The sequence below is a fragment of the Lates calcarifer genome, linkage group LG13 (genome assembly GCF_001640805.2).
Source record: "Lates calcarifer isolate ASB-BC8 linkage group LG13, TLL_Latcal_v3, whole genome shotgun sequence".
NCBI classification, from domain to species: Eukaryota; Metazoa; Chordata; class Actinopteri; family Centropomidae; genus Lates; species Lates calcarifer.
In genome coordinates, this window is record NC_066845.1 from 8,898,978 (window position 1) to 8,922,383 (window position 23,406).

Below are 23,406 nucleotides of genomic sequence, written 5' to 3' on the forward strand. Positions count from 1 at the left end.
TTTCAATTCAAATTGTTTTAAACAAACGAGGGAAAAAAAAAACAATTTTGTAAGTGTGGTAAAGCACAAAAATGTGCCAACAACTCCACAGGGAGAAATGTTTTTATGGTAATGGTAAGAATTACAGCCACCGAGAGTCAAGTCCACAGTAGTGGCAGAGGAAGTCTAACGATGAGCCATCTGTGACAAAGATCTCAATGCTGCTTTAAAGTAGAAAAGCCATCAAATTTGAGTCTCACGGGGATAAGAATGGGACTTTCTGTTCCTGTGTAAATCCTTGATTGTGCTGTTGGCACACTCTGGTACTGTTTAAACACAACTCCTTTCTGCTCCTTTCTGTCACTTTTACCTCCTGTAGATTTTCTTCTTTTTTTCATGTTTCTGTCTCACACTCAAAACATCTAATAAAGCCATTTTCATTACTTCCTTTCTTACTTTGTTTCTTTCTTGTTCACTTTCTGTCACAGACTCCATCTGTCTGCAGTATGTGATAAGGAGTTTCCTGCTGTTCAGTGAACTCAATAACTGAAATCCACCTTTTGTGTGTGTGTGTGTGTGTGTGTGTGTGTGTGTGTGTGTGAGAGAGAGAGAGAGAGAGAGAGAGAGTTTCTACCACTTGTGAGGCACATTACATGTGGAGCGGTGACTGTGACGGCGAAGCATGACTCATACTTTGAAGTCAAACAGACATGATGTGGCAGTTACAAGAGCAGACAGGATAAAAGATGGTATTTCCTTGTTAGATCATTTCATCCTGCTCCTTTTGAAGAGTAGCTTTTAGCAGAAATGTGGAAGTAAACAACAATTTGGCTAGCTGTCCATTTTTCACCCACTGATCAGGAAATATTTGGTGCCCACATTAACAGGCTGCATCATGAGCTGGCTGCCTGTTGGGACAATGAGGTGCACTTGTGCCCAATTATCCTCTCAATATCTGCCTCTGCTTCGCTAGCTGCTGGTAAATGAACCTCCAGACTGAATCATCGACACACACATCTGGGGATAGAGATGCTAAGGATGTTACCTGTGAGTCAGATGCAAATAGAAAATTGCATGTTTACTATTTAGGTGCGTGGGAGTCCAGCAGTATTGCATTTTACTCAAACTCTACAGAGATGCAGCTTCAAAATACTGAAATGTGTTGAAACTGAGTGACCAGATGTATATTTTGCTATAAGGAAAGACTATGAAAGTCTTTGAGCCAGTTCTCAAGTCACGTTTAAATTCATAGAAACTGACTCAGTTTTTTAGACAAGGCAACCCTGATGATCTGCCATCATATTTGAGAAGAGTTTTTCTGACTAAATGATGTTCCAAGCCGAGCAAAACGCCTAAGGGCAGCAGTATGTGATAAAAATGTGTGTGTGTATGTCACCTGTCAAGGTTGAGTTTGTGGGCGAGCATCCTCCAGTCATTGCCTCTGGTCTGTGGTGCATCCAGACTGCCACACAGCTTCTGTCTGATGGATAAAGGAATGCGGAAGGCATTAGGCCCCACTAAGGTTGTGATATTACTGGCGGGGTCCATCAGGGATGTGTCTATGCACTGGACCTCCTGGAAAGACAGAGAGGAACCTGGTCAATTGTTTCTGAAATTCTGTTGTAATTCATGGAGAAATTTGGTTTCTTCATATTGTTGTTCCTTCAGAATACTACACTTCTGCAGTAGAGACACAGGAGAACAGGACTGGATCTATAAACTATATACTAGAAATCCTGAGAAGTAAAATATGGATCATGATGTGCATCCATGTTGAGTTTAGATTTTATGTTAAATTTATCTTATTTCTATTTCAGATACATCTCTATCTCGGTCCTGGCAAATATTCTGCTTGTCTCTCTGCTGCTGGCCTTCTGTGTGACCAATTACATACGAGTCTCCTAATTAATACGAGAGTGAAACAAACACAAAGATCTGCTCCCAAACACTCTCTCCCCTCGCTGTCGATCCCTGTCCCTTTTCTAAACCTTTATTCCATTAATCTGCCACTCCTGGGCTGAAAGGAGGCAGCAGTCTAATGAATGTGGCTTGGCAGAGAGAAACAACAACTGCCACTGTTGATGTGAATGATTACTATTTACTGCGTCTACTTAGCCCCAATTTACAGCAGAAAGCTCTCTGCTGCTGGAGATTGAATGATTGATGCAAAGGAACATCTCTGTTTCTCTGTTGAAATCATAAATGCTTTAAATCTGTTTTACTTCCCTTTGTTCAACATGTAGGACACTGCCAGCTGGTTGAAGGTCTACAGTATTTCATTACACAATTACACATTACACACTGAATACTGTTTTTAGCTATTCAGCTCTAATTACCATACTTGCCAAACATCCCATGTGACCATGGTAATTATTTTGTAAAACTAGGCATGGCCTGTGTAAACTGGATTACAACTGATCACTTAGCAAAATATTTAATGTTGTGACAAAACTGTCATAGCCCAAAAAGTCCTAAATTAGGCAGCACAGGAGAAATGCAGGATGGGACATTTCTACTATTCTTTCTTTCCCTGTGTGATTTTTCACCACTGACACTTTAATAATTGCATGTGAAAAGTCACAGAAACAAATCATCACAACTCCTTTAACTGGATGTGCACTTTACAGGCAAGCTGTGAAAGAGAACCAATATGTGACTCATAAAGCTGCCTGGCACACATTAACCATGGTGGCAAAACATAAGAGAAAATGTACCTATTAATCACAACTGTGGCTGAATTTAGCTCCTGGCTGCTTCTTCAGTGCAGGTCAAAAGTAAAGGAGGTGTCTGCATTTGTAAAAAGGAGTGATGAGCACCCTTTCACCCTTCCGTTCACCCTTCGCACATGTTTGCCAAAAAATGTCAAAAAAGTATTTTTGAGAAAGTTTAGAAACTGTGTCTCCATTACATAGTCTGTCCACCCAATATTGAAATCAGCTTTTTTATTGATTGATTTATTGAGCGTTAGTCAGGATATAGTGCACAAGCCTGGACAGGATGAAGTGTTGCATGGATTGAAAAAGGAAAAAGGGAGAGAAATGAGTCGAGCATCTACACCGAGTAAAGGAAAAATGCTTGGATAAAGGGTGGAAAAAGATGACTAAGCTTTAATCACTTAAAAATTTTCTGCACATGGTGATCAGGAGGTATCAGTTCCATTAAATGAGGTTACTGTACCTTGAAACTATTATACAAATCTGATGAGCAGCAACTTCACTAGATACATTTTATTCTAGGTTACAGACCTTGATTTTCAGTCTCATTTTGCTCAGTGACCACTGCTATAGGAGGATACAATATGAGCAACCTTCTGTGCTGCTGCAACTGCTCCTCTATATGCAGTTAAAAAAATAAAAATTAAACAAAACTGTCCCTTTTTGTCAGCTTACCTGGTTAATCAAGGGTTAAAAAATTTCTAAAGTGCAACGCTATCATCCGTGAACACCATGGGAGAATTCAAAGCAGTGACATTCCAAAAGAACTGTCTGACCTTCGACCAAAATTGTTCACACTTGGACACAGACACACATACACACATATACAGACATACACATTCAGTGACTCTGTGGTTACATGGCCCAGCGAAATCAAAGACGAGTTATTCCTCCCGTGTTGTGTGACCTCTAGCCCCAGTATGAATGATTGAACAGAGTCACAGAACCACAGCATGAACTCTGAGTGTCTGACAGACAGAGAAAAACTTAGTGACTTTAGGACCTTTAGCATGGGAATGTAGAAGCAAGTACAAGGATGCAGAAGGAAACCCTCTATTCTCGATGTTACTGTTTCATTTCTTTTTTGTATGCATTCTGTCCTAACCCTTGACCAGTGTGAGTTAAAGTCGTCTTCTGCTGTGTTTTCGTACATACAGCAAAATATCCAATAAACAGTGTATGTCTTGTCTTTATGTGTGCATATGAATGTCTACAAAAAACCCACCTCCTCCAAAGTGTTGCTGAGTTGAAAGATCTGTCCCTCTCCTTCCACCTGCCGTACACACAGTTTGCAGCTGATCTCTGTGGTGGCTGGGCTCAGTCTCTCCAGGGTGAAGGTACAGTGAAGGGTTCTCTGACTGCCACTCCAAACCTGGTAGAATGGGATCTCCTAGAAAATGCAAAAATAATATGCATGTTTTTGCAGAGTAAAACTTAAGTCATGTGATCTGATGGGTCAAAGTATCCTCTATCTGTCTCTGTGATTCTGATAAAATATGAATGGCTGAAGCCTCCAAACTGTTGCTAATCTTAACTCACTTGAGTTGCTTAGCAAGTTTTTTGCATTTTTTAGTATCTTTTTTTTATTCATGGGAATTCATCAGTGTGAATAATTGTGAACATGTTTCACTCTGGAAGCTAAATATGGAGTATAGTACAGTAAACTGTGACATTTGCTGTGTGTGCAAAGTATCTGGTACATAAAATGTCTCTAAGTGTACATGTATGTTTACATCCCTCTCACCTGATATTTTGCGATGAGCTTGCTCTTCCAGTGTGTGTGTGGCACGTCGTGGATAGACAGTCTCAGATTGTGTGTGCTGTCTTTAAAGTTCAGAGTCTTTGGCTCGTCCAGAAGCTTCCCTCCCATCTGGGTCTCCATCTGAAGAACCTCCTACACAAAACCCCACAAAAAAAAAGAAAGAAACTAAGAAAAACAATAACTACTTCAAATTTCCTCTGCAAGTTTGACTATCTTAATCTTGCTCACTGAACCATTTATTCTTCATACAGCAGTAGAGACTGTAGGAAGCCTTTAATTTATCTTGCATAATTACTGCAGACAATGCTGTCTCGAATTCTTGAACGTTGCCTTAAAGTACACAGCACCGCCAAACACTTGAAACACATGAATGTTTTCATTGAGATAGCATCACACATCTCAGTGGTTGTATTCCCTGGATTTAAGCAAAGCTTAGCTCTGCTTACTGCACTGAACTGAAAAGAGATATTAAGATGCCCAGTAAAAACCTTGATTAATTACACACCACCAGTCAAAGTAATGCTGTTGTGAGATTTGGGAAAATGAGGCAAATCTTTAATGTAAAACTGTAAAAATTTAATAACTACTATTGACTTTAGAAGATGACCTCAATGCATCTTGACTTATGAAAACAATACACAGAGAAGTAAACTTTGCAGCACGTTTTTTGTCTTTTTTGTTTCCTCCTCACCACACACATTGCTTCTCCTTGTGAAAACTCTTCTTATAGTTTTAACCTCATTCAAGAAAGATTCAGAAAGATGATGAACTGCACTTAACAAGAGTTTTTTTTTTTAAATTCAATTTAATATCTTTGTTTTAAGCAAATAGGGAAATGTCCATTATTGTAAACTGATAATGTCATTTGATGTCTTGAACTAAAGGGAGTAGTGCATTTTACTTTGCTGTGCTGCAGTTGTTTCAATAATACATTGCACACACACTCCTGTGGGGATTTTTGCTCATCCTTTTTAAATTGACTTCTGTATATCAACTAAGCCCACGCCAAGAGAGTACTAAGAAAGTATCTGTACTCTGCAGACATGGCAGCATGCATAATGATAAACACACATTAATACCATCAACACATTTACAGGCTATTGAAGTGCATACACTTAAATGAGCACACACACACACACACACACATACAAACAGTTATTTTCTGATGGAAGAATAAGCTATCAGTATGACTTGTGATGCCTCCTACAACCTTTTCAAAATAATCAATTCCTCCTTCCCATCATCTTCCTACGCTGCAGCTCTACTGTAGATATACAGCGGAGACTTCCCCTTTGAACGCCAACCGATCAATTATACTACACAAAGTCTCCATCATTAAAAAGTCCACCCCTCAACTTTGTTTTCAAGCTACAATTGCTTGTTTGAAATGTTAAAGCTGGGTGCGCGTGGATGTTTGAGTGAGCGTGTGCATGGCTGTGTGCCACGTTGACATTTGACTTATCATTGCATGCATAAATTACCAGTGTTAATCTCCCATATCAGATGGTCCCTCCAGTGCTTTGAATTTGTTTGAATTCTAAAGCATTGCTATTTTGACATTGCTTGACCCTGTTTTGTTTACCGCTTCTCAGCTCACTTCCAGAAGACTAGAGGTGAAGAAACTCCTATTTATGACTCTAGACAATCACTTTTATTCAAACTACAATATATTTTATTTCAAATGCAAATTAGCAGGGAAGAGTTTTAGTATGGGTGATCCAAGAGAGAATAAAATCCCTCACAGGACTAAAGAACACAACAAAACACTAAGCTTAAAATATCACACACCTCTTCCTTACCTTTACTGTTATTCAAGGCACTGGAGTTGTACATACTGTAGATGCATACTACATATTATATATCCATAGTTTGTATATGTGTGTGCACATTCAGGTTAAATCAGTGGACTAAAAAGCAACTGAACCAAATCATTACAGTATATACTCTACCTTGAGTGCGTCCTGTGTGTCGTCCAGACAGTAGACCCTGATGTGATAGTCCAAAGTTGTGCAGGAGACAGGTCCAAAAACAGCCAGTTTGAGCCTTTTGGCGGCTGCCTTGCCAATTGATTGGCCCACCAGGCAGTAAGTCCCCAGTGTCTCTGTTAAGATGTGACATGCCTCAGAGTCCATCTGCACATAGCAGGGGGTGGTGAAGTTTTCCTCTCCCACCACAACCACATCCTGTAGAGATCACATACACACACAGACAAAGTCACACACATTTTGTTGATACTCGGGGTGTCATGCTGGGTCCATGATGGGTGGCAGAGACTGGCATATTGTAACTTCTCAAATACTGAAGGTACCATGTGAGCCTTTAGTCATCTCAGACAGACAGATAAAGAACTTTATCTAAGACAGACTGCCCTTCAAAACAGGTTTTTCTTTCCAATTACCTCTTTATCATAAGTATATATTATTAAATATTAGTAAGTTTTTCTTTTGATCAACTCCCATTTGTAGCAAGAGTTTGTTGCTGTTAAAATTCAACATTTCCTCTATCTGTTTGATATTAAAACTTCTCCAGTGACTCAGGGGCGTAATTCCTTCCATTTCCAGGAAGGCTTTCATTGTGAAACACCTAAAAGAAATGCTGGGTTTCATCAACATTAACACCTAGACAAAGAAATGTCAGTATAGAGTCAGTCTTGGTTAAACAGTGTATGACAATAGGATTACTGTTTAAACAACATACTATCACCACCTTGGTGAGAGTGTGGAATAACTATGTTCCTGTGCATATAGAGAAACTGTGGAAATGTAGATTAATCTGAATTTACAAACAGAGCCACAGTCCAGGTAAGCTTGTTTTGTTTTCCCCTTTATTTGAGACCAGCCTTTATTTGTTCGCACAGACCACTATTGTTAAAACGTGGCCATTATTTGGTGACCGGCTTTATTTGCGAATTTACGGGCATTAAGCCACTTTCTGTCTGTTAACATAACAAAACTGGACCTGCCTTTTCCACTATGCAAACAGCCCCTGTGTAAGCAGGTGGATGCGGCTTATACCTGATGTATCTTTTTGTTGCTATAAACAGGTATTTTTCAATGCAATGGCAGCACTGATGTGTGAAGAGCTGCACTATTGATATACTTTTTTTTTTTTTTTTTTTTTAAAGCAAACCTGACTAAAAATGTTGAGTTTGAATCATTTTGGCTACAGGATCTTTTTAATAAGACAGTAGTAAACTGTGTGTAACTGCTCATGCCAGTCTGGAAATTCATCTTAGAAAACCTGTAACTAAATATTTGAGTCACCAGACTGTGAATGTATGCATGTTTAGACACTACATTGCAATGTGCTGTAAATGCATGTCTGGTTATAGATATGACTTCTGAAAGTAAATCAAGATGTCCATTAGGAAAATGATGGCACTTGTTCGGAGCTGTTGTCTGTGAAGTGTGTCCAATCCCACTGTGATTATCTGGCTGTTGCTCATATCATTTCTACTGCTCTCTGTCACAGCTTGAGTTATGGTAAATCCATATGGCTCTTTGGGTTGAGGGAGGATGTACAGGCTCACTGTGTTCTTTTTACATCACTACTTAATCCTCAGTTAGTTGCGCACATATCCATGTGCACGTGTGCGATTGCGTGTGCATGTCTGCAGATGCAAATGCATGGATGTTGCATGTTCTGTGTGCAAGTGTGTGATACAAATATTGAGTTTCGAATCGCAGTTCATGCAGAGTTGTGTTCCTACAGATGAGCGAAATCAATACAAAGGGTTAGGAAAGCAATATGGTATGAATCTGTTATTACTGGTAATCACAACCGTGGCTGCCCCCCCACCCTACCCCTGATGTGAGGGGAATTCAATTACCTTCCTCTCCCTGTTTTGAGGAAAACTTTCTGATGGGAAATGGATGTTCTACTGCAATAAGAGAAAAACAAATCGACTTCCTGATGAAATTCCACTTTTCATTTTTCTCGTCTTTACCCAGTCTGCAACCAACCCCTTCTGAGCATCTCTTTCTCTCTTTCTCTCACACTCTCTCTCTCACACACACACACACACACACACACACACACACACACACACACAGACAGAATCTTATGCATGGCTAATTGTGCAGAGACATTGTGTTGAGCTGTGATAAGCAACAGAAGACAGCATACGGGGGCCTTGTAGACACAGTGATGCTGCAAGACAGCCTTATCACCCACACCCACACACAAGAATACACACACGCAACCCCCCCCCCCCAAACAAGCACGCGCGTGCATACATACACACATATGGACACAGAGACAGACACACATGCATGTGTACGCAGTCACACACTCACAATAACAGATTGCTGAGGTAGACTTCACGCTGAGAGACATGGGAGGAGGGAGAGAGAGCAGAGTAGAAAAAAAGGAGGGATAGAAACATAAAAAGAAAGATGAGAGAAAAGGAGGATGGCAGGAGCATAACAAATTGCTTCTGATAGGAGTCTTCAACCCCCTACTTGTCTACTAGCCTGTAGGCACTTTATGTTTACCAAATTTTCGCTCCTTTTCTTTCTTTTCCCCTCTCTCCCTCCCTCACTGCGCGCATGTATGTGCATAGCAGACTATTCTTCAGGGTGGCGTCGATAATGTATCTGTGCACGCATGTGGACATATGCCGTGTGAGTCATACTGTGTACATCACTGAGTATTCATAATTTGATGATGTCTGTGTGCAGGTGCATGATTATTATGTGGAAACACGTATACACAGACTGCTTTATGTTTGGATTATTTAGCATGTGTGCATGTTTGTGTATCCAGATACATCTCTAAATTTATGTTTATGACTGTTTGGCAGTCTGTTGGCAGCAAAGTGATAGCTATTCTCTCTGGAGGTTAAAAGCAGTGGAATTCAGAAGCTGCACATTATAGCTCACTTACATACACTGCTACACACACAAACACAAAAGGCTTTGTGTAGAACACTCACCTCCCATTCTCCCATGGCCAGTTGGTTCTTCAGCTGTATGAGCCAGTCTTCCTGGACATTGTCGGCGCAGTGGTGGATGGTGAGGATCACTGGTCTGGTCAGCAGGGCTCCTGGAGGTCCACAGCTCACCACTGGGCTCAGCACTGTCTGGATGTCCTCTACTGGGGGTCTGGAAAAGATAGATAACACTGAGGTGAAATGATTCTTTAGAGAGGAGCGACAGGAGGGCTGCACTGTTGGCTACCAGTTAGTGTGAGCAGCAACTGCACAAAGCTGTATTGATTTCACTTCTAGCTGTTTTGTCACAATGTTCATATATGGAAAAGCTTGGCAGCATAATAAAAAAGACAGGTGGACAGTTACACTGGAGTAAGATAGACTGGCTTAGGGTTGATGAGAAAATCACAGAACATAACAGAGCAGAGCAGAGCAGCAAAAATTCAATTAGAGGATTATTAGTGTAGTCAGCAGGGCTTCAGATGGGCCTCAGCTGGAGTCAGTAGTTCACAGCTCATAGGCAATAAATAAATGACTACTGGTCACAAATTCACCTGCCTTTTACACTAGAAGTATTGGAACCTGTTGTTACAGCAACAGAATACTTAAAGCTCATCAACTGTGAATAAATGGGAGATGATACATTACAGAACTCCATCCATATTTATTAGCCTGCTCTCATTGGTAGATTGAAAAGTAACACTACATTCTTAAATAATACTTAAATATGAAAATACATAAGGTGATGACTGGCTGTGCTCTCCTGTGTAATCCATTATCCAGTAATTTTCTTCTCTCATGTTGCAGATGATATGCATTGACTGGGAAGGAGCTCCTACATATAGCAGAGATGGATCTAAATTTTACCTTTTTTTTTCAGCCCACCTTATGTCAGGGGGGCACTAATCCTATGCAGTATTATTGATTCAACTGCTGGAGCTCATTATTGACTCATGAATGGTTCACATGGGTAGGAGAGGCTAACAGATAAAAAAACAGTGTGACTCAAACTGTAACGCCACCCTTTGACTTACCTAACACTGGGGTCACCTCTTAATAAATTACAGTGTTATTGATTTATAATATTATGTATATTTTCTCGCACAAATAGAGAAAATACATGTTTCAAGTTGTGCATGTGAGAAAACTGACTCCAGAGGGTTAGATCTTAAGGAGCTAAACCACATGCCTCTGGCCTGCCCATTGTTGCTGAGGCAAGTCAATGTAGCTGTGTGATTTTTTGCTAGCCAGCTATTGACTGAGTTGAAGACAGAGGACAGTGAAGAGGTTTGACTCCTAGAAATAGTGAAGCACACTGTGAGGGGGCTAATTCTTATTGACTGCTGTTGATTGAGGAGAGGTTACAAAGGATGTGTGGGGCAGAATACATGAACCAAACTGTAACAAGTGTCCTAAAGCTGTTGATGCTTTAAAGGCTTCCTCATTTACCCATTGTGGTAGCCAGCCATGCAGACACCTTTGTTTTTATCTGCTTGGTTTTTGAGATTGCTGTTTAAGAACACTGTTACCAGAACTCCTATGCAGAAGTGTTGATAGCATACTGAATGGATAATCCAGTGTAAACTGGCCACTCAGCTGCTGTTAAATTTTAACTGACAAAATTGATTCACCTCTATTGTGCTGCGGTGCGTGGCAAAAATCACAGTCACAGTAATCTGAAAAACTGGGCAAATAGAACCAAAACTATCTAAATAATTCTAAGTGAGAAAATGTTTGGTTCTACAGACATATTTTCAAATGCAGCTGCTATGAATAGTTTAGCTGTGTCAGTGGGAAAAGACAGAAGATCTACAGACAGAAAAATAGCACGACTCAATAATAAACTAGTGATTTTGAAGGGACATTATTTCATTGACAAGGAGATGCAAGGCAGAGCAAATTATTAGGACACATGTTGATGTTGTTAAATGAAATCTTTTCTTTTTCAGTCTAAAATAACAATAGGAACTGTATGCGTGTTCATATAGACACCTGTGTCCATCTGCATGTGCTTCAAGTAGATGCCAGGTTTTTTGCCATATAATGTGGTTACCACTAACTTTCAAATAGAGCGCCAAAAATTTCACCAAATCTGTATCAAGGAAATTTGCACACAACAGCTGGAATATAGCAATGGTCTCCCTTGCCTGTCATGTCCTACAGAGAGCTTTACCTCAATCATGCACAGGGTTTGGGAGTACAGGATTATAGTACATGTAACAGGATTTCAGTAATCCCAAAAATAGCCACCAATCTGTTAGTTACTGTGGAAACGGCAATGTCTTTGCATATGCTGTCAAAAGCTCAGTGTTTGTTTCTTGGATCTATAACATGAACTGAAAACAAATCTGCCAGTCGCACTGCCGTCAACATAACTTTCACACATCTTAAAATAGTATAGAGTGTTAGGAGCTCTGCATTTGGATAATGGCACTGATTCTAAAATTTGGGAAACACTGATTAACTATGTAAATTCGGCAGATTACTGTACAGATGATAATGTAGGTAATAATTAATGAGTAGAATATTCCATTACAATCTCCACAACTTTGCTTCTTAGGCATTTAAATTCTGGCATTAATAATAGGAATTCTGTGGTATTAAGTGACCTCTGCTGTATGAATCACCACAAGAAGGTGTGTATATGCTATAAATAATAATGATCCATCCCTTTATGTGCATCCTAAGCTAATGTCACACTGTGAAAGCCTCCCCATGCAACCATACAAACAGGTCTGAGAAGCTGCTACCCAGGAGAAAGAGAGAAAAGTACAGACAAAGGACAACATAAAAACAAAAAGAACACAGAGGGAGATGCAGAGATGAAGAGAAAAATGGGGACAACAGGGAACAACAGGGAGAGAGAGAGAGAAAAAAAAGCCATAGAGAAGAAAACTAGAGAAATAGAGAGACAAAACCTACCTCAAGCTGTCCTTCCTGTGCACAGTCACATACATCTCATACACCCTACCCTGAGGAACAGCACCCGCTGGAACCAACAAACTCACACCTGCAGGAGGGAGGACAGGGGAAGCAGGATGGATGGAGGCAGAAGTAATGACTTTCATCACTGGATTTATTAATTTCACAATGCACAAGTGAATTATTGAACGTGAGACCTGTTATCACTTTATCATTATGATTAATTATTGAATAATAATTTTTAATGGCAACCAGTGTAAAAAATTCTCTTAAATATATCATCAAGTGAATTGCACTGCAATGTTTTATAGCTTCTGAGAGCTGCTTCCTATCTGAAGGTTACATTATTCATTATTTTTGCCGGCCTACTGCCTTTAAATCCTAACATAAGTCTAGTGAAAGTTTTTTTTTCTTTAGGCAGCTGGAGAACATGTCAAGGCTGTTTTTTGTATTATCTTGACTGTGCAGTAGTAGCTAGACACTCTTACTTATTTTATTATCTTACTTTACTTACTTTAAATCTACAATAATTCTTGTTAGACAGTATTAGCATTGATGTAATACTTGCTCTTATCAGCTGCTAATGTAATGTCATGTATTATTATCTGTTAATTTAATAAGCAAAAACCCAGGAAATGTACTTGGAGCTGAAAACCCATATTGAAGAAGCTATAAGAGATAACTCTGGTCACTGCATAATCACTTAAACATCAACCAGATTTATCTATCTAGTGTTTGTGGAATACTAAGTTTACCAGAGTTTGGCACAATGAGGTGTCCTCCCTGGTTGTTGAAGGATCCGTGAGCAGTGCAGGAAGGGTCTCGTGTTCGGGCTAAGCTCTGGTTGCGGAGGTTCATGGTGTCACTGTTATCCAACAGGGACTGAGTTACCTGGGAATCAAAATGCAGCAATGAGAATGACAATAAGAAAGAAAGAATTACAGAGAATAACATAACACATGCTGAAGCTGACTGAATGTTGCTGATGTTAGTGAGAATGAGCTCTTTTTTCAGTAGGACCATAGTTAAGAATGTTAAATGTTACATAAGTGTGCTGACTAACCATTTTCCTCTTAGACCTATAATGTGGGGAGGCACTGCTCATAGTTACTATATACTATACGGTGTATCCTCAGGCATAAAAGCAAGCTGCTCCTATGGAATCTGAAAGACGTGGATATATGCATATGCAGAAAATCAATGCAGTGTGGTTTGAAGGATGAACTTCCTCTGAAAGAGCTGATGTCAAGCCTGTATGCATGTATTCTAATGAAACCAAAAGTTCCAGGAGGTCAAGAGAAGTTTCAAAGTGCAAGGCCAACCTCTGGTTGTACAGGTCATTCTACTTTTATTTTTGCCAGGCTAATTAGAGCAAGCACTGAGAGGGGAATATGTTAAAGCTCCCTTCCACTAGAAGTTTAATGCATTCATCAAAATGCTTTCTTTTTGCCATATGTTTTCTTGGTAACCATTAACTAAAATGCTACAGGGAAGATCTGCATCTGCCTGGGAGCGCTGCCATAGGGCTGAGTTGGCAGTCTCTGAGAAGAGGGAGGATTTACAATAGACCTATGAAACCACCTTAGGGTAAGTACTAAAATATGACCTGCTTTGCATTTCTTCATCGAAATGTCCACTGTGGGATGTAAAATAAGGGCTTAACATTCAGTAGTTTACTCCTACATCACACAAAGCTGACAAGAGTTCACTTCAATGTGTTAAGGACACACACCACACAAAAAAATGAGCGCAAAATTAGTGAGGCATGGTCAGTCATTAGACACAGCCGCGGTTCAAAAGGGGCACAATTAAAAAACACCCAAAATAACAGATAAAATCATCAAATGTATCACTGATCCAAAGAGCTCAAATAGTGAGTTCAGCTCTCGTACTGCCTTAGGACAGGTGCTGTGATGAAACGGAGCAGTTTCATCTGTATTTGTGACAACTGACTCTGGTATGCATGCCATGTAGTTGACAGAGCAGACGGAGGAAACTGGGGCACTGAGCTGCATGTATACTAATGGTGTTTGGTTTTGTATTTATGTGACTGGGAATACATAGCTGCTGTGTTTCAGTACTTCTCATTGTGCTCCTGCAGTGTTACCTCACACTTAGGGAGGGGATATTTTTAAATTCTTCTGTGCTCATAGAGAATACAATACAGTAAAAGTGGATGAAAGATACTGGCATTAACGTTAGGGATACAATATTTACATTACCTTAGGAGACAGTTTGGATGCAAAGTCTCCTCCGAGGTCATCCTGTGGCGTGACCAGACCAGAGGAGTTGTATACTTTGATCTTCAAGTTGGGAAGAGGGTCCAAGAGAGGGGAGTTGGTCATTGGGATTTTATCTGACACATCGTGGAGGGCGTACACTGGGCCTCGGTACATGGCAGCTGCATTCGTCAGGTCAGGAGGAGCTGTCAGTAAATCAGCTGAAGGGATGAAGTGAAAGAGGAAAAGAAAAAGAGAAGGAATAAATGAAAAGAGGAAACATTAATGAGTGAAAATACAATAAGAAAAGCATTTTTTTTTAATATGAATCCACAAGTGTTCAGCTAAAAGCGGACAGGGCCAGAGAGAATGGTGTCTGAAACAGAGAGGGTAAATGAAAGCTAAAGCTAAATACTATATAACCTCAATAGTATGAAACACATGGTTGCAGTATGGGACAGATGTGTAGAACTTAAAGCAAAATCAGTGAACAGGAATAAGGGGAGTGAGACGAGGGCAGGCAAGGCTGCTGATAAGGTATCAGTGTCTGGTATGATACATTGCAGTACACAGGGGCATGACCTGGATCAAGGACTAGTCATGGATCCTGCACAGAGAGAGAAGGGAGGGGAGGGAGAGGGAAGAAAGAGACAGCAAGAGAGAGACAGAGGGAAAGTGTGTGTAGATTGTGAACATGATGCTCAAAACAAACTCTCATACTCCTGATTTGACCTTACTCTTATTTTAATGTATAATAACACATGCCATGCTTTCAGCTCTTCAAATTGTTGTCAGTGACTCTGACTTCACCCACACAATCAAAGAGGTTGTCACACTTTAATCACATCACTCTATTTTTAAAATGGTCACAGCGTCACAATTTAAAACTGACAAAACCTGCTGTGCACATTAACCACAAAACATGACATGTGTGACAAAAACAATTGTTAAAACTAATTTATTTTTGGTTTTGTTAATTGGAAATAATCGACTTGCACTGTGAGGACAGTTTTCTAAAAAATATTTTTTTTAACCCTAATTATCCAGATACCGTGATTTGACTATGTAGCTCATTTAGAAAAGAATAAGTAAGACAATATGCAATGTACAGTATGTGAAACCTTGAATCAGAAGGCAAATCTGCTTCAACCTTGTCAAAACTGACATTTTTATTTTTATTATCAAAATCTTATGTGTAATGTCTGCTAAATATCTGCCACTGTGGCCAAAAGCAGCAGTTCCAGGACAATAGCACATATCTTCTCTCTTGACTCAGTTGCTTTAAAGATGTCATCATGTTTATTTGTAACATGCTAAAATGTAGCGTGACAGGAGCACAAGTATTCAAAAGCCACGCATTCAGAGTAAAATCTGTAATGTCAGTTGCCCAGTGTCTATCTAAGTGTCATACCAGACCAAGGCTGTATCAGCAAAACCACATTTTCATTTCTAAGGGGAAGAATGTGTTATTTGTTCTTTCTTAAGTTACATAGTCTCACTTTATATATATATATATATATATATAAACTCTTCATTACTGGGTCTGATGTGAACTGAGGCTACTGAGTGGATTCTACCAGTTACAGTCTGATGTTTCACACTGCTCTTTCTCGAGCTGTCACAGCTGATGTATGCTAATGGTGGAATCTTGACACTTTTCATGTACTGCAAGCAAACACTCAAGTGCCCCACTTATGCACACAAATACAAGCATTGTCATGAATAAAAACACATCTCCAATGTAAAACATGGGCACTACAAAAGCACTCACACATGCAAAAATGCGTTATTGAATACCAATAACATGTACACTGTACTGTACTCACTCATACACATACACTCACCACAAACACACATTAAATACAGTATACAGGTATGGGGATTATATTATATATATATATATGTTGGTGGGGATGGATCCGCAGAGCCTTTGAGATTCTGCTTGGTGCTCATCATGGAAAGGTTAGGGTAAGCCAGGGGTAACTGCAGGAGTACTGTGATTGCTAATCAGCACAGTATGCTAATCCATCTGCATGCAATATTCAGGTACTGTTTACAGTGTGTTTACTTTATTTAGTCATAAAATACAACTTACCTTATACCTTTAGCAATCACTCTATTCTTTTGATATGGCCGACCTTGCTAAATTAAATACTGTGGTGGATTAATTAGTTCTTCCCTAGAATAAATATTGATATTCTGCAGGAGATTCTCAATGACGCTCACATTTTTGTAATCAAGTAGTTCCAATTAAATTATTATAGTTGGAAATGGTTTGATGACAGTGAATTGACTCCGGTTTGTTAAATATAGCTGAATGTTAGCCGCATTTTCTTCTAGTAAACTGGAAAGTACTACTATTTGTAATAAAAATACATTTAGCATATAGCATGTGGGAATTTACTTATAAATGTGCCCAATGCGACCCCGTAGGAGCCATCTTGACACAACCCTTCTTAGTTTAAGACAACTTACCTAGAGGGCAAAAAAACAACAAAGGGTGCATCTACACAAACCCTCTCCATCAGAAAATTCAACAAATATTCAAGATATAATTGGGACTGGGACCACAGGAAAGCCAGTCACCTACTGAGAACAAGGTTTGTTCACATCAGCCTCTGTTGTATTTTATATTTATTTATTTATCTAATTTTTGTTGAACAGCCTGAAATCCTGTTGTTCTCTCCAAGAGTCCATCCATTCTAATTTGAAAATCCCTCATTATCACCCCCCACCACCACTTAACCCACCCCCACAAAGCATGCACACACGCATATGTGTGCATGCACACACGCACGCACACATCTGTCACCTATCACTCTCTTCCTCTCTCTATCACCAGGCTGTTTACCCTTAAAGCCAGCGGGTATTCCTGCCAAATCATCCTTGCTGAAATTTAATTAACAACTAATGCAAAGCCACAGAGAGAGAGAGAGAGAGCGCTAGAGAACAAGAGAGAGGGAGAGAGAGCGAGAGCAAGAGTGCGAGAGAGCGAGAGAGAGAAACAGAGAGTCAGAAAGTCAGAGAGGGAGAGATTGCAGGGACATAATTCTTCATTAATAGTAATCGGAGATGGTCCCCCAGCGCAGAGTGACAAGCATCCTAATGCTATGCTGATAAAATCACCCAATCTCCGCCCATACAAAGATATTCACCCTTGTACACACGCGCAGACACACACATGCCAGCACTCATACACACAATTACTTGCTGTTTACCAATTTGCATTGCATCCTCTCTAACCTCACTTCTCTGTTTCTACTGTATAGCATGATTTGAATTATAATTGTCCACCCACAACTGACCACATAAGCACTTACCCTGAATTATTAAAACATCTTGTTAAAGGTGTTTCAATATGTAAATAGATGTAGACTACAGATCTCAGCCAACTAGATTAACACAAAATATGTGTGTACATGTAACCCCTTGCTACAATGCCATTTCTAGTTGACCAAATGGTGACTATCAAGTACTATTAAGCATTATAAGTACCAGAATGAGCATTTTTATTTTAAGCTATTTAATTTACAGTATTCAATTCAAATTTGAGGGATGAGTGCATAACAGTTGGTGAATGTGCCTACTTCCTTGATGGGTGCAATTTCAGAGATTTTAAGACAGATGTTTTTTGTCACCTATTTGACGAATAAAAATTCTTCTAAGAAAATTTGTAAGTTCATAGCATCTGTGAACTAATACCATTCACACCATTCATACCCTCTCCATTCATGGCATTTCCGGTAAGCCATCAAATGCATGCACATGGGCGTGCAAGTGCATGTGGCTGCGTGCTTCTTGTTGTCTTATCCATTTCCAAGACAGAGAGGAAGAAATGACAATACAGACAGCAGAGAGTGAAACATGGCTCCACTTAAACAGGGAGACAAACGGGGAAGGAGTGTCCATTGCAGTAGGAGTGATTGTGACGGGACAGACAGAGACATAGCAAGGGAAAGACAGAGACATGGAGACAGAGATGAAGAGAGGAGGTTGCTGATAAACAGGAAATGTTATTGACCCGAATGTGCAAATGGGAAGGTAAAGAAAGAAAGAGCAGGAAAGAGAAGGGGGAGTGACAGAAAGAGACTTCTTGATGGAGGAGAGTGGTCTCTGATAGAGACAGAGATTAATCCAAACCAGCAAAGACTGAGAGGCCGTGGAAAGAAACAAAATGATACTAACATCAAAGCCTCAAAGTGGTTGGAACAGGTACAGTTATTTCCATAGAGGGATGGTCACATCTGTTATCAACCCATCAATCTACAGTATGTATCTGTCCATCTATCTACCCATCCATATATTTACCTGTTGATCTGTCATTGTACTCATTACGTAATGCCAAAAGTCAAGAGAAACATAAAATCTGTTGTCCTTTCTTCGAGAAAGTGTAAGAAAGAGGCTACATCCGTATTAGTTCTGGAGTTGCTGCTGTGTTGCAGACTGTGGTCTGATCTTCCTGAATGTCTTCAATTGAACTCCTACAGTATGTGGCTAATCAGACTGAAGCGTGTGAGCTCCTGAATAATACACCCACTATGCTACTGCCATATTCCATGACAAAAACATCCCTAAAAGAAGAAGGAGTGCATTAAGAAAAAGTAAGCAAGCACTGTACTGTTCTTTCTTTATTGTAATTGGGCTGCTTTGTTATACTGGTACTTTTGGTGAAACAGGCTCAAACATTCCACCAGCGATGGCAGTGAAACATATGCTTTTCAGCCTGATATTAGCTAAGTCTTTAAATTAAATATGAAAGTTTCTATTGGGGTATGATACCAAAGTATTTTTTCTACCCCAATATTTTGTGACATTCCTTACCTGATCTGGCGGTTTTGATATTAACAGACTGGAAGCCTCCATTTAGCGCTGAGGTGTCAATGATGACTGAGTCGAAGTCACGGTGTGTCTTGCGGTAGACAAACAGCGCCACGATGACAGAGATGACCAGGCACATAATCACTGCGATGACAATGCCCACATACAGTGCCACATCATCTGTGCTTGGAGCAGCTAAAGAGGACACAAAGAGGAACAGAGAGACACAATGTTAGACAGACAGATATTGTTAGAAAGTATCAAAAGAGAAAATCTGAAAAGAAAGCAGTGCTAAACAGCTACAACAATGATCACCAGGACAGTGGAAAAGACTAAAGCAATATTTTTTTTTTTTTATGTAAGACAAAATGAATGGCATGGCAGGTTTCAAATAAATTCGACTGTCATTCTCAGCTTGTGTTCAACAATTTCCACTTTTACCTCAGACCACCTATTAGACTCAAAAGACTCTATAGGTTCAATTTCAAATTAAACTTTTAAATAGCCCCCCAGCTTGTGTAATATGATAATTTGTCTAGACAGAGGTAGAAGGAGGCAGACACCTTTCATAAAAAAACAGAACGGTACCAACTCTTAAAATTTAATAAGGCTGTTAATTATTTTACAAGGGTCCTAACATTCTTTTTCAATCCGGCTGAGACTTTAATGGTGTTTCAGTGAGAACAATGGTGGAATTGTCATTCATGATCCATATTTTATAACAGAGGAACACACTAAGAAAATTTTTACTGATGGGTGATGTGGATGTAAGGTATGAGCTACACGCAGGGATGAAGTAGATAAGAAATGAGGAGAGGATGAGAAGCCACAAGTTAAGAGCATAGGGGAGGTAAAATGAGGAACTAATAAGAGGGAAAGCCAATATGTGGCAAGGAATACAGAAAAGAAGACACACAAGCAGAGTGAATAGAGATGAATAGAGAGGGAAGGAGGAGATAGGTAGGTGGATAAGATGAGAGAAGAGTAGAGAGGTAAGGGTAGTGAGAAAAAGAGAATAAAAGAAGCATATAAAAAGAGAATAGGGAAGTAGGGAAGATGAGAGGAAACAAGTAGGGCACAATAAATCAGGAGAGGAGAGGAGAAGAGGGAAAAAAGAGAGGAGAAAGGTGATAACAGCAAAAAAGAGGAAAACAGGGCAAAAGAAGCAGAAATGCACTTGAACTTCAAAGCAACAAAACAAACAGGCCTACATATTTAAAATGAAAGCGCCTGTGAAACTTTCTTGAGTAGTCTCACATTTAAAGCACTCCTGGTATAATCATGTCCTCTGTAGCTGGTAGGAGGGGATTTGTCTGCAGCTATTAAGAAGACGACAGAAAAGTGGAGGAATGCTCCTTTTAATCCGCCCTTAAAGTTGAGAGGCAGATAACAGGCTTTTAGCTACAAACAGCCTGAGTCATTTGCTAAAGGATTTGCTGTTGTCGCATCAGAACAAGTTCAGAAAGCATGAACTTGATTACGCATGAAAGAATCCTTTGATGAGGCACACAAACATTCACGCTCACATATGCCTAAGCATGATACACACACATAAACACACTCACAGAGGAGAGGTCACTCGAGATGGTGTTAGTTACTCATTTACCACTAGAGGGAGCTATGAACCATTTCTGGTGTCTCTGGGGAACTGAGCATGTGAGGGCAAAGCATGTCTGTTATAATTAAGTCTGAGCCTGCAATGGACCAAATGGCTCTGGACTCTTCGAAGGAACAGGAAAATTACTACTCTAATAGAGTGGTCAGGCTCTTTCGAGGCCATATTGTATGAAATAATCACTCTCTTAACCAATGTCTAAAATAAAAAATATGTCTACAATAGACATAAAAAGATGAATGCTTATTCACCACAAATGTGCAGTATATAAAATCAACTATCAACATGGTATAAATGTGTATTAACATAGTGCATGCTGTGATTTCTAAAGAAAAATGTATTTCTACATAATATTCTTCTTAACCATGACCAAAATCCTATCCTGACACTACCTAAACAAGAGCCGAAGGATGAATCAATTAAACGCCACATTTTTGCTGGTTCCAGTCCCTGAAATGTGAGAATTTAACACAGTGAACTGGTGGGAGTTGGGTGTTAGACTGCTGGTCAGACAAAGCAAGACAAATGAATATGTCATATTTGGCCCTGGGAAATTGTGATTCAATTTTTCTCTGGAATTTTACAGACAAAACAATGTTCTGGCAGATATATCAATAATAAAAACAGTCTTTGGTTCCGGCCCCAGACTAGTGTAGTAAGAGTAATTTCTTAGCCTCCACCAAAGTTGTCTAAAGTTGATCTCTACAGTAGTTTAACTTCGTGTGAAAATGTCATGCTCAGTGTTTCATAAAAAAATAGATTGTGGCAGAGGAAATGAAATATTCATATACAGTAAATTATGTTTACAACCTCTGATCAGCGTTCAGCGTTTGCAGTCTTCTTACAAAGATTTATGACACTGTACACTGTGGGGATTTCTTACAACAGCTCAAATTGCTGCCAAATATCTGTTCATCACATTTAACAAAAACTTAATCTAAGTTCGCCTCCTTTACATCTCTAAAAGTTTTTGTCATATGCATTTAAAAACAAATTTCCTTTTGATGCTGTTAAAAAGATTGCCGTAAATTCCCTAATGCCCCAACCACACTGCTGCATAAAGTTGCCCTGTTATCAAGGTCCTTGCACTTGCCAAGGGGGAATAGAATTGGATAATCCTCTTACGAACCAACTCCCTGATCTTAATTATGATCATCATCATCCTCATCTATTAAGGGAATCTTTATCTTGTTTCTGCTTTAACTTGAAGGTCTAACTTCAGAACAAGGGGAGATGCCAGGCAGCCATATAAGTTTATATCACTTCTAAACTTGCTTTTTCTTATCCTATTTTTCTGCTGAGTGTTTTGGGACACTTTGGGATAAGTTAACTAGGCTATGGCCTGCTGTGTTCTGGATATATGTGCTTTTGTGTGCTGTGGGTAACATGATTTATACCAGTGGGCTTAAAAATCCTTTCTTCACTGTCTATCAGTTTATATCCCATCTCTCTCAGATCTCTCTCTCTCCCTCCGTAACTCACACCCCTCTCTCTGACTCCCTCTGTCTCTCTGTCTCCATCTGTTTGATTTGTAGATGAAGGAAACAACATGTCCCATTAGAGCCTCTACCTGCCTGAGTAACCTACATACTGCTAGATACCAAATGTTTTCTTTTCTTCTTTAAATTCTCACCTTTTTACTTTCTTCTTTCCCTTTTTAACCTCCTCTGTCCTAAATGCACATTTTTGTTTTCACCTTACAAGTTAATATCACAATCTAGATTATGAAGCTGGGGTACCGTGGTACAGTGGTAGCAACAACAGTGTTATACATGGTCATTTATCTCTGTTCTCAAAAATCCTACTGTATAATTAAATTACAGCAAAGAGTAAAGAACAGCCATAATGTTGCACACATTATTGAATTAACCATTTGGTGGCATATTGGCAAGCTAAAATGAGTTGTTCAATCATTAATATTTTCTACATAGACCTTAAAAATGTTCAAGTACAGTTTCTTTGGTATATTGATTTCTCATTTGAGCTCAGCCTTAAAAATGCTCTCCTCCAAATTTGAAAAATGTCCTTATTCTCTCTCTTACCACTCCATGACAGAGAATTAAGAAAAATCGAGAGTTTAGAATAAAGAGAGAAAAAACACTAATGTACTGTAGCTTTTCTCGAGCACTTAAGTCCTTTCTGCGCTCTGTATGTGACTACTTCTTGGGTCTTTCATTTTATTGTATGTCTACATAAAAACCAAAGTGCTGCTTTAGTTGAAAAAACTGCCTATTCTTAAATTCTGATGTTCTTTTACTGTCTGACAGCCTTGTATAACAGGCTGTCTTTTTCTGACAAGATGGATGCTGAAAAAGGGACCAAACGTGGGTGTGCACTTTTGACCAAACTCAGATGAATGAATAATCTGTTTGGACCTGTATGTACTTAAGTGTGGCCCTAAGGCGATGCTCTGTGAAGCCAGAATGACAAAATCGGCAGTGATAGAA

General features: G+C 39.5%; 1 protein-coding gene across 2 annotated transcripts in view; it reads right to left on the reverse strand.

Moving 5' to 3' along the window:
- unc5ca (unc-5 netrin receptor Ca) overlaps positions 1-23,406 on the reverse strand; it is a 180,027-nt gene that overhangs the window by 3,536 nt on the left and 153,085 nt on the right. For both annotated transcript variants that reach the window (XM_018668848.2, XM_018668847.2), the window contains 9 exons: positions 19,348-19,539; positions 14,530-14,747; positions 13,063-13,198; positions 12,308-12,395; positions 9,389-9,557; positions 6,405-6,638; positions 4,438-4,587; positions 3,919-4,083; positions 1,376-1,554 (listed from right to left, as the gene is read on the reverse strand). In XM_018668848.2, the coding sequence (XP_018524364.1) occupies positions 1,376-1,554; positions 3,919-4,083; positions 4,438-4,587; positions 6,405-6,638; positions 9,389-9,557; positions 12,308-12,395; positions 13,063-13,198; positions 14,530-14,747; positions 19,348-19,539 (1,531 nt within the window). The remainder of the gene's footprint in view (positions 1-1,375; positions 1,555-3,918; positions 4,084-4,437; positions 4,588-6,404; positions 6,639-9,388; positions 9,558-12,307; positions 12,396-13,062; positions 13,199-14,529; positions 14,748-19,347; positions 19,540-23,406) is intronic.